Source organism: Lepisosteus oculatus, chromosome 25 (assembly GCF_040954835.1).
Source record: "Lepisosteus oculatus isolate fLepOcu1 chromosome 25, fLepOcu1.hap2, whole genome shotgun sequence".
NCBI lineage: Eukaryota > Metazoa > Chordata > Actinopteri > Semionotiformes > Lepisosteidae > Lepisosteus > Lepisosteus oculatus.
In genome coordinates, this window is record NC_090720.1 from 8,877,644 (window position 1) to 8,889,094 (window position 11,451).

The following is an 11,451-nucleotide window of genomic DNA, read 5'->3' on the forward strand; positions in this document are numbered from 1 at the left end:
TGGCCGGACAGGGCCGGCTGTCGCGATGCGATGCTGACTGCCCACAGAGGGACGTACCGCGCTGAGGCGTCCTGCTTAGGTCAAGAAGTTCTACAGTAAGTCTACCCTCCAGGTGAGAAAGAGGTGTGATACTTAAGAGAAAAGGCATCAGACTGGATGAGCAAGAGGAAACTAAACGCATGCGTGCTTGAATAAATATAAGTTTTGTATTAGTCTTAACTGCTTCTGTTTTTCACTTGCAAACGTGCGAATAGTGTGCGGTGTTTAATATATAACACGCAACGTGCCGTGACATCGTGTAACTTTTGTCTAAGACGCGCCTGGGGTGGTTTTGTTAAAGAGGAGTCGTTGTACAGTATCTCACTTACGGATTTCAGCTTTTCACACTTTCACGCCCACATCTCCATTCGTTCGGGCAGCGAGTCTTACCTGTCTAGCCCATAGCTCTTGCGTTGATTCCTAATTATAATGCCTTAAACTTCTATGACGCTTTTCTGGACACTCCACTCTTCACGGGTAATGGGGACTCGCCTCCACCACCCCTGTGTAAGCTGAACGGTGTCTGTGTTACTATGCACGGTGACGTTCTTCCACTCTCTCCAGCTAGTACGCCTGTACCCCCTGACACAATCCGCTCGCCACACCGTCATTGCTCAGCAAAGGTTTTGGCATAATAAACAGTTAAGTACAGTAAGAGTAAATTTTACTGTATCTGACATTATGCCCCTTCTTCTCACTGTAACGTCTCTCTGAGTTTCCCACTGAAAGACCACTTTGCTTATCGGTGTGCGACTTATTTACGTTGCTTTCCTTAATTGTTTTCCTTAATAAACTCAAGTTATAATAGTACAGTCTATGGATAACTTTAAAGCAATCATCGTCGTCGTAGTCCGGCCACTGACTGTGTGAGAGGAAGTGACACTTGAGTTTCTCTAGGAGCGGTAAGCGATATTTCTCAAGTTCTCTTATGATCAAAGCCGGGATAACGTGAGATCTGGGCTATGTGGAAAATCAAATTCCTAATGCAAGTGATCCAGTCCTGTGAGAGAAGTGTCCTGCCACATGTAACCAGCTTCACATGCAGGGACCATGTCAAACTATTGTTTTCAACACCAAGCTTCTCCCGAGTCCCTCCATCCATCTACTGAACTGCTCATCTAATTAATGGTTGTGGGGGGTGCCAGAGCCTATCCCAGCAAGCAACGGGGTGCAAGGCAGGATACACCCTGGACAGGACACACACTCACGCCAGGGCCAGTTTTCCCAGAAGACAATTAGATAGATACTTTATTGATCCCGTGAGGGAAATTGCAGTGCAGCAGCAGCTTAACACACACAACACAGACACAGTGTAACGAATTATATAATAATAGTACAATACATACAATACAATACAAGAGTTACTCACAGTCCGGACACACAAAGAACAAACTAGAACAGAACAGTACACAGAAAAATCGTATCACACATATGAATATAAATATAGATGAAAATATAGATATAAATATAAATGTATTGCACAGGTCCCTGGCATATATTGCACAAAAAAATGGTTGTAAACGGGAAAAAGAAAAAGAAAGAGAACAGATGTAGCAGTAGATGTGTAGATGCGTTAAGTCCAGAAACAGGTCACTGTCAAATTAACCTACCAGGATGTCTCTGAACTGTGGGAGGAAACCCAAGTGAACTGGGGGGAATATACAAACCCCACATATATAGCACCGCAGAACTGAACCCAGGGCCCCAGCATTGTGAGGCAGTAATGGTAACCACTGTGCCACCATGCTGCCTTCCTTTCCTGAACACACTTCTGTATTCACTCCTGCAGGGAGAGCTCCCAGGGGGGTATTTTTAAGTGATTTGTTATTGATGGTCTATGTCACTGTTATGCTCCAGCAGCCACACATATAGAGCTGTTTGCTTCTCAAATCAAGTTAAATCTTTTTCCACTGAAGAGGCAACAAAAGCGTTACTATTGTGTGGAATCACTGGGTCTGCAGATGACAAACTGGAGCTCTGCAGATTTACAACTTGACAACAGTGCTTCTGTCTGCACAAGCCAGCATTGTTCACGTTGCCCTGCCCAGCAGAACTAGGCCCGGCTTTGGAGAAAGAGAAAGCAAAGTCCCAGCTTAGTGCCTTAAGAAAAAGATGAAAGCCTTTCTGGCTTCACAACATCAAAAAAACAACAACAACAAAAAAAACAGGGATTTAGACATAGATGAAGAGAAGAAAAGATTATTTTGATATCCAGGTAAACTTAAAAAAAAACATGCTTGTCAGCTCTTTCTCCCATGTTTCTCCCTGAGGTAGAAATCGTGTCTAAACAAAATCCAGCTGATAAAAGCAGTAATTTCAGTGAAAAGCGGTCCAAATTATCCACAGTCCTCTCTCAGGAGTGTGCATTCTGCTGCTGATTCATATAAAATGTATTTTTCTCCACCAATAAAATAGATGGAGGTCAAACTAACCACGTGAGTCTTGTGTCTTTTTTTCAGTTTGTATCTACATAAATATTACGCTGTAAAACCAGATGCTGGCATTGAATCGGAAATAACGTACAGCCCATGACTTCTGCCTGAAATTTACCCTTTCCTTGTTGATCGTGACACAATCAATATTCAAAGTTTTTTAGCTTTTATATAAAAATGATTAATATATTTTTGTCACCCTTTTTAATTACTGCGAGATTCGAGAATACAATTTAATGTACTTAATTTATTTCATAATGTCATCTAACTTGTCTCGTTTATCCTGTTCCATTTTCATGCTTTGTGTCCAATTTCTAATCTATCACATAATGAGAAGAGAAATGCATTATTCATTCACATTGAATATTATTTCGCTGCGTTGTTCATCGGTACCTTAGCTGAGTAACCCGCGTTTCTTTCCGGACGTTTTAGTGAGTGGGAGAATCTGGCTTTCCAGCGGGGAAGAATAAATGGTCAGGACAGGAAGTGTAGTCTTGGAGTCACATTGAAGAAGCGTATTTTTAAGGTAAGTGGGAGAAAATTAGACGTTTTCTATTAAATTAAATCTGGGTTAACATCTAATATATATTTATAAAATAGTTGTAGCTTGAACACTGTTCATGTTTGTGCATTGAAGTGTTATGTTCTCTAATTTGACCTCGGAAAGTAACTAGTGGGTATACGGTAACGTTGTTGCTTATGGATCATTTGTACCTTGTATAGTACTGTGATGTTTTGTACGTTTGCTTATGACTGAGCTTTAATGAGCTGTGACTTTTCCTCTTAATTAATATGTAATTCATTTATGTTGCCGGTACCATACGTCAACGGTTCGTGCCCGACAACAGGTAAAGGCTACCGTGAGTGTGTGGTTTCTAGTCGGTTTCAACGAAATGATGTTACGCAGACACGTCTAACTTGTCCCTCCTGCTTTGATGAAGTACTTACGTGTTTTATCTTTTGAACTAAAACTGCAAGAAATCAGGTTCCGATGGGGAACTTAAAAGTCTTTTGCGTAACACACAATAGCGCAAAGTACTACATTTATAACGGTGGATTGCATCAGCATTTGAATTGGAAAGTAATTTGTATAATCCCCAAATGATACTTGGGTATTTGTTTTATTCATCGTTAAAAACGTGACTATTTAGGATTCTGCGACGGTTTATTGCAACGGTGGCCGACGACAGCAACGTACACGAGGGTTAGTTAAGCCTTGTGCTCCGGGCTTCCGTTCCAGTTTAGTTTAACTGATTATTTTAGATACAAGTCCGGTTGTCTGGTTTAATTATGTAGCTGCTTATTACTGGTGTCTCTAAAACCTCTGGAATACTGGAACTCCAAGACTGTGATTTATCACCTCCGCGCTATCGGATTTGTATGTACCAGTACTCGTAAATTAGACAACTCCAGCCCTGCCCCAGTAACCGCAAAATAACCCAACTTGAGTCTTCTTCACTCATCCGTACTTAAGACACCTGTTATCTGTACTCCGAGTAACTCAAATGAAATAATTGAGAGCTCATTTGGAAAATTAAATCTTGTCCAAGTCAACTTGCTAAGTTTACTATACTTTCCAAGTACTGCTGATCTGTAGAAAGGGGTGATTTAGGGTGACCAATGAGATTTACTGGATTGAGGTTCACCAGAAACAGGGTTGGAGATCTCTGCTCTAAATGTTCAGATTTCTGAAACAACTGTCAATACTGACCACTGTGGTCCGCATAGAGTAGAGTTTGCTGTCACTGCTTTACAATATGAGACACGTACATTACAGTACGTCTTGAATGTCTTACTGTGTGCTTTATTAAAATTATATTGTGCAATGAAGCAAAAAGGCAGCATTACAGAATACAGAAAACTGATGACTGTGTATGCATTTTTAATACTATAAAAAAGTTTAATAAAAGGAGCATGACATTTAATTTACATGACGTAATTTTTGAACTGATCGATATGTCTGAATAGTGTAAATGTGTGTTTCAGGAGACAGTGGGATGAACTTGGGGGTTTTCATGACCTTGTAGGATTTCGAACAGGCAAGAAGATGTTTGTTTCCAGGTTGGCACTGCGTCTCAGAGCAAGCTGCACGGTGTCAGGTGAGCGCTGAGATACCGGAAAGCATTCTTGCTCATGTTCCACAGGTGGGAGTTGCTTGCACTCACTGAATGATATCGTCATTTAATCACTGGGATGAGTTTATGTCTTTAGTGAATGGAATTCCAGTTATAAATAAAATGTGGAAAAAGTACAAAGTAATTAGCTGAATTAATCATTTTCAGGCAGTAACTTACAAGGTTTATAACCACAAATACTTATTTTTCAGTTTTTTCTCATTTGGTTTATTGTAGAATAAAGTAGGCAAGCTGTGTCAGCATGTGTAGGCTGCAAAGGAACAAGTAAAGGTTTATTCCATGCTGAAAAGAGAAGGAGAGAAGCACAACGTTTCGGCTGTGGAGCCTTCTTCGGGTGTCACAAGCCATGGAAGGCTCCACAGCTGAAACGTTGTGTTTCTTTCCTTCTCTTTTCAGCGTGGAATAAACCTTTACTTGTTCCTTATTGTAGAATATTTTTGCAATCCCAGAAGACCAGCAGTGCCTCAACAGTTTGATAAAGTTCTCTTTGCAGTCATTAAAGGGCAAATTGTATCAGAAACTCAATGAGGAAGTTAGCCAATCACTTTTTGTGTATCCACCCTCTGTGGAATCGCCCATTTTGTCTTTATGGCCTCTTTGGTTTTATGACTCATGGCAACTACCCTTGAACCCGCATGGGGAAGTTGGGGAAGTGCAGACACCTCTGTCCTGTCGCTCATCTTTTGCAGCTTATGTTCAGTAGCTTCAGCACCAGGTGGAAGAGAGGTGGATTTTTCACTGATCTCCCCACAGGCCTGTGGTTACATAGGTTAGGATAACACTGGGGAAAGCCCTTGCGGACTGTGATGGTGCTATATTAATTGTGCACAGAACCCCAAGGACTCCTGGTGACAGTCTGCTTGTGACAAAACCCCTGCTAAAACTAGCGATATCTGGAACGTAGAGCTCATCTCAAGCTTTGAGCGGGTGCTTTTGTTTTTGAGCCACTTGGGAGGCCTGCAGAAAAAAATACTGTAGTTTTAGTTTGGATATTGTGATTGCCAAATGTTGGACACACTGTGTGAAATTGTTCTCACTTATCACCCTTCCAGGTTGCTTACAAATCCCTGGAAGGTTTGGCGGCATAGAAGGAGTGAACCCTCCATGCCGCTTGCCCCCTTGTGGCCGGGCAAGGTACAGCAGTAAAGCTGCAGTAGATAGCGCTCACTCCCCCCAGCGCTGGATAACCCTTTCCCCAGAACTAGAAGAGTTGCTTGTCCCTCGAAAGTTGGCAGTGTCCCCCCTGGAGAGCTGGCTGTCCTTGCGCTACTCCCTCCCATCACTAGGCGGCAGCACTGATCCCCAGCCCCTAGAGGAGGGAGTTGGTGAGTCTGAGCCAAAGGCACTGCCCCCCTCTGGAAACCCCACCCCAGGGGCAGATGAGGGCATAAGGCCATTGAGCTGCAAGAACGTCCTGGAGATCCGCCGCAGGAAGATGAACCGACACAAGTACAAGAAGCTGCTAAAACGCACCAAGTTCCTGCGGAGGAGGGTGATCGAGGGCCGGAGGAAGAGGAAACAGGTCAGAATCCGTGAACTGAGCGCTTGAGAGAACACGAGTGAATAGACGCGGTGGGAGGGAAAGAACTGGAAATCCAGAGAGGGGGAGATCCAAAGTGTGAGGCAACTCAGACATGGAGAGATAAAGAGATGGTGAGAATCCACATAGAACCTAGAAGGATTACTGATTGAGACATGCAAACAATGTCGTTGGCACACTAGGTGAGCGCCTTCCCACTTCACTTTTTGATCCTGTCAGGGCTTAACACTTTTTTGATTATTGACTGCTTCACATGTTTTTTTATATGTAGTTTTTACATAGTTTACGATGATGATGATGATAATAATATTCTTATGGGAACTCTCCTACACCACAACCAGTGTGTAGCCCCACCTGGATGATAATAATAATAATAATAATTAATAATTGCTTACACTTACATAGCGCTTTTCTGGACACTCCACTCAAAGTGCTCTACAGTAATGGGGACTCCCCTTCACCACCACCACACATGTGTAGCCCCACCTGGATGATGTGACAGCAGCCAAAGTGCACCAGAACGCTCACCACACATCAGCTCTCAGTGGGGAGGAGAGCAGAGTGATTAAGTCAGTTCAGAGGTGGGATTATTAGGAGACCATGATTGATTAAGGCCAATGGGAAATCTGGCCAGGATGCCAGGGTTACACCTCTACTCTTTTTGTGAAACACCCTGGGATTTTTAATGACCACAGAAAGTCAGGACCTCAGTTTTACGTCCCATCTGAAGGATGGCGCCTTTCTACAGTATAGTGTCCCCCGTCACTATACTGAGACATTAGGACCCACACAGACCGCAGGGTGAGCGCCCCCTGCTGGCCCCACTAACACCTCTTCCAGCAGCAACCTTAGTTTTACTAAGGCTAAGCAGGCTCACACCTGCTTAGCCTTCAGTGGGTTGCCAGATATGAGTTGCTGGGTGACATGACTGCCGGCTGCTAGAAATACTCGCTGGAAAATCAAATAACTGGGTTCACTGAACCCCGTGTTGAGCGCTAGGACTAGAAATCACAGCTAACATGGACAAGCGATTTTTACTGGCTTTAATTGGCTGTACTGATTGCAGTCCTCCGTTGTGTTGTCTCCTTGCGAAGTGAGTGAGTCTGTCTGAGCGTGGTGAGTTTAGCTCTGATCGTAGTGTTGCGTCAGCCTCGTGGGACTGCGGTGGGGACTGCGCTTCTGCCTGGCTCAGTGTCTGTCTCGTTTTGCGCCAGGGGCGGTTCGAGAGGGATCTGAAGAGGATCTGGGTGCGTGCGGGGCTGAAGAAGGCGCCCGAGGGATGGACGACTCCGAAGATCTACATTAAGCAGTACCAGGGCAAGGGGGAGTGACTGCTGTGCCCCACAAACACAAGATCCACATAAGCCAGGCGAGGGGGCAACTGCTCAGAGTGCCAGAGCAATTAGACTGCCAGACTCTCAGCCTTACATGACCATCTTAGTAGAGATGTCAAACATGAACCTGCATCAGGAAGTACCAGGAAAAAGGAATGCAAACATGTTGGAAGGCGCTGATACAACCCTTGACCCAAAGCTGGCATCTTACTGATACGCTGTTGGTTTGCTGAATGTTGTATTTAATAAAAAGGGGTCCTGTTTCACTTGCAGAACTGTATTTAAGTTTCTCTCTTCTGTCAGACCTCGCTCGCAGGCTGTTCAGTATGCACAATCCTTCGCCAGACTGCGGCCTCACAATTTCCTGAATTCTTCTGGTTCTTCTCTGTCGTGACCTGTGGCCAGGATTAGCGGTCAGCATGCCAAAGTGGTGCTTTTACATATGGTGCAACGCTCGCATAGGCACACCAGGTGGCAGTAAGGTGCAGAGTTTCCTGAAGCTTGTGAATATAATTTGTCTTGTGAATAAACTTGGAGGGCTCATTTTTTCCATCGTTTCGCTTACCATATCGAAATACCAAAAGCACAATTTCGCCCCACAGTTCAAAGTCAGCAAGATGAGTGAATATCCCCTCCCCTTATGTGTCCAAGAGGATTGTTCCAGATGAGGGCTTTCACTGCCAAACCAAGGAGCCCAGAACAGCAGAGTCCAGCTTTGCGGTATCTGCCTAGACCAGCACAGTGCCTCTCCAGTTGCTGAAACACACTTAGCCCCTGGGCACTTGGGCAGGGATGCCACCTGTGTGAAGCACTAAACCTCATGAGTAATCATTGGCATGCTAGCTTAATAGTAAAAGCGGGTAAGGGATTAATTGCTCTTTGTATCCTTGAACCTAGAATGATAGGTGTGCATATCGCAACAAAATTTAGTGTTGCCAATTAACAGCAGAGTGATTTCAGTAAAGAAAATCCATACTACTTGCACAATTTTTGGTATAAGCTCTATAAGCTTACTTTGACATGCCAGCATAGATATATATATATACATTGTTAATTACACAACAGTGGAGCATTCTACAAAATAAAGCTTATGATGCTGTAACTTATTTTTACCCTTGGGGTGGATAGAATCATCCATTTTTCCATGAAGACATAGGCCTAAAACTGCAGACAATGGCCAGGTATACCCTGGACAGGACACCAGTCTATTGTAGGGCACATGCATACTTGCACTGGAAGGGGCGATTGTAGAGATGCCAGTTCATGAGGACAGCATGTGTTTGGACTGTGGGAGGAAGATAAAGAAGAGCCCAGGACCCCAGAGCTGTGAGGCAGCAGGTAATCACTTGCTAGAATCATAACGGGAGACTGAAGTCAGGGACCATAATTAAGACTGTCCTGCAAGGACGTCTGAAGTGGCACCAGGTCCAGATTACATTTGCAGATACAAACTGTATGTCTTCCAGGACTCACAATGTCAAAAAGAATAAGGAATACCAAGTCAATTAAAACACTTGATGCATTAGTTATATTTTTAATCTTTCTTGGAAAAGTAACTAACACTTTTAGTGTTACAAATTCTAAGGCCACATTGAAGTATCTGTGGTTTAAAATAATCTATAGAGTATCTTACCACTTCTGGAGAGGGGTTTGTTACAGATTTCTGCCTTTCACATAGTCTGGTGTTCTCTCAATGAAAATACCAAGCCTCTCACATTACAGTTCTAGCCTGTTAACATGGATTAATGGGACACTGTGTTCAGTTTAACGCAAGACTGTTCATTGACTTTCATTCCGGGAGGCTACTTTAATGATGTTTACTATAAAACTGCAGTGATTTATGATATTTCTTTGATATTTGTGTGACTATTACATTCTGAGTTGCCCATTTAAAATGGATTATCTTATCTTATTGTGCAATTAACCAAGAGATTTGAGATTAATGTTATCTCGTAGTCGGTGTCTGGGCTGCGAACCACCTGTGACCCAAGCCCAAGGCAGCAGGAGGGATATGTTTTTAAACCACATCGCCGCCCAGCCCTTAAACACCAATATGCGTGCTGGCCGGGGGCCTGAGTGTTCCAATAGTGTCCTTATTGTTCTCCTTAGAGTTTTCTGGGAGCCGGTACAAGCTGACTCGGCAGCCTGCACTGCGAGTGTCCTGCTGTGTCCTGGGCCTATAAATACAGTAGCTTCAGTCTGGGATTGCTGTGGCTTGGCTGTTGCTCCTGGTGCAGTTACCAGATGTGGAAAGCTCAGAGCCTTACCACGGTATTTGGGTAAACTGCTGGTAGGAAGCTGAAACACCATCACAGCCCTCAGGGCAGGTTAGCCTGTGGTGATGGTACCCAGCCTCTGTCTGTCTCAGTTTACCAGTCCTTCCCCTTGTCTGTCTGCTCGTCACTGTGTGCCAGTCCTCCTCCTTTAGGCACTGTCTTTGTCTCCGTGTCTCCCAGAGGTGCTCCTTGCCAAAGCTCTGGACTCGGATGAGGGACACGCCTCGTCTTCCCTATCCCTCTCTTTTCCAGCACATCCTTCCCTCCCACGCTTTGTCTGTCCCCTCTCAGTCTTCCCAAAACACAAGCTGCTCCTTCCAGAACTTGTTTACATCGGAGCACAGCTATCTCTGCAGTCCTCCCTCACTTCTGACCCGCACTGCAATAGGAAACACATCAGGGACAGAAAATGCTGCTCTGCGCTGTGGCCGACCTCAGATGAGCAGATGTTCCAGAATGCAAGCAGACAGCTGTTGATTTCGGTGATGGTGTCAATAAGAACATAGAGTTCACAAGTGAGAGGAAGCTATTCGGCCCATCCAGCCAGTTTGCAAGTTCGTAGATAATTGATCCAAGGATCTCATCCTGCCGTTTCTGGAACTAAGCCAGGCAATCCATCTTTAACAAAATGGCTGGGTAGCTTGTTCCACGCTCCCACAACCCTTTGGGTGAAGCGGTGCCTTCTGTGCTCAGTTTCCAATGCACTTCCACACAGTTTCCACTTGTACCCCCTGGTTCATGTTTCACGGTTCGTTCTGAAGAAATCCACTTGACTGTCAGAGCCTCTGAGGGTTTTGGATGCTTGTATCGGGTCCCCTCGTGGTCTTCTCAGTTCAAGGAAAATGGCCCAGTTCCTCCAGCCTGTCGGAGCATGACATTCCCTTCAGCCCTGGAACATATCTGCTTGCTCTTCTAGGGACTGATTTCAGAGCAGCAATATATTTTCTATAACGTAGTGACCAGAACTGTACACATCCATTGTATGTAAGATTCTGGAAATAATAACTGTAACTAAATTAGAACAAAATAATATTTTAAATGAAGCCTTACGGGTCTGTTATGCAATTTAATAACCCTTGATTTAATATCTACCTTTAATACCAAGCGGTGAAGTGCGTGTTGAGGAAGGTTTCAATAGAAGGTGTGGTGAGACGCGAGAGATGTGATAGGACGATCAGATTGTGCGCTGTCGTTTTTCGGGAATGGGATCGGGCTGGTGTCTGATTGACTGAGGTCGTGGGAGTGCGCCGGCGTTTGTCAGAATTAGGTGACTGATTACGTGAGAGCATGGCGCAACCTTTTAATATTAATTTGACTCTCGGTTTTATTGGTGTAATGTGTATTACATTTGTGCTATCATACAGTACCTTAGGTTTCTTAAAGTGCTCAGATTGTATTAGTAGTATTAGTCAATCATCCATCCATTTTCTAATTGCTACATCCAATTCAGATCAGAGTTGAATCCTAGCAAGCAATGGCCCTGGATGGGAATAATAATAATAATAATAATAATAATAATAATAAAGACGAAACTAAGAAGTAATAATAATTGCTTCACGTATCAAGGCAATGAGTCAGTTGTGCAGCCTGTTTCCGAGCAGGACAGACTGCAGACAGCTGCACCCCTGCTGCTCTCTCGCTGGCCTCAAAACAGAAATCGTCTTGCAGAGTTACACATGGATCAGTGCGTCTCTT

At 44.1% G+C, this 11,451-nt stretch overlaps 1 protein-coding gene across 3 annotated transcripts; it reads left to right on the top strand.

Moving 5' to 3' along the window:
- The first annotated feature begins 2,903 nt into the window (after positions 1-2,903).
- aurkaip1 (aurora kinase A interacting protein 1) lies at positions 2,904-7,755 on the top strand. Of its 3 annotated transcripts, none has more exons than XM_006642011.3 (4): positions 2,904-2,997; positions 4,458-4,570; positions 5,659-6,128; positions 7,361-7,755. In XM_006642011.3, exons 2-4 carry the CDS (start codon positions 4,519-4,521, stop codon positions 7,475-7,477), a joined length of 639 nt encoding a protein of 212 aa, XP_006642074.1. In that variant the 5' UTR covers positions 2,904-2,997; positions 4,458-4,518; the 3' UTR covers positions 7,478-7,755. The 3 variants fall into 3 exon arrangements, with proteins under 3 accessions (XP_006642074.1, XP_015192731.1, XP_015192732.1); XM_015337245.2 differs by having other exon boundaries at positions 2,905-2,997; positions 4,440-4,570; XM_015337246.2 differs by lacking the exon at positions 2,904-2,997 and adding an exon at positions 3,113-3,319.
- Positions 7,756-11,451: the final 3,696 nt, after the last annotated feature.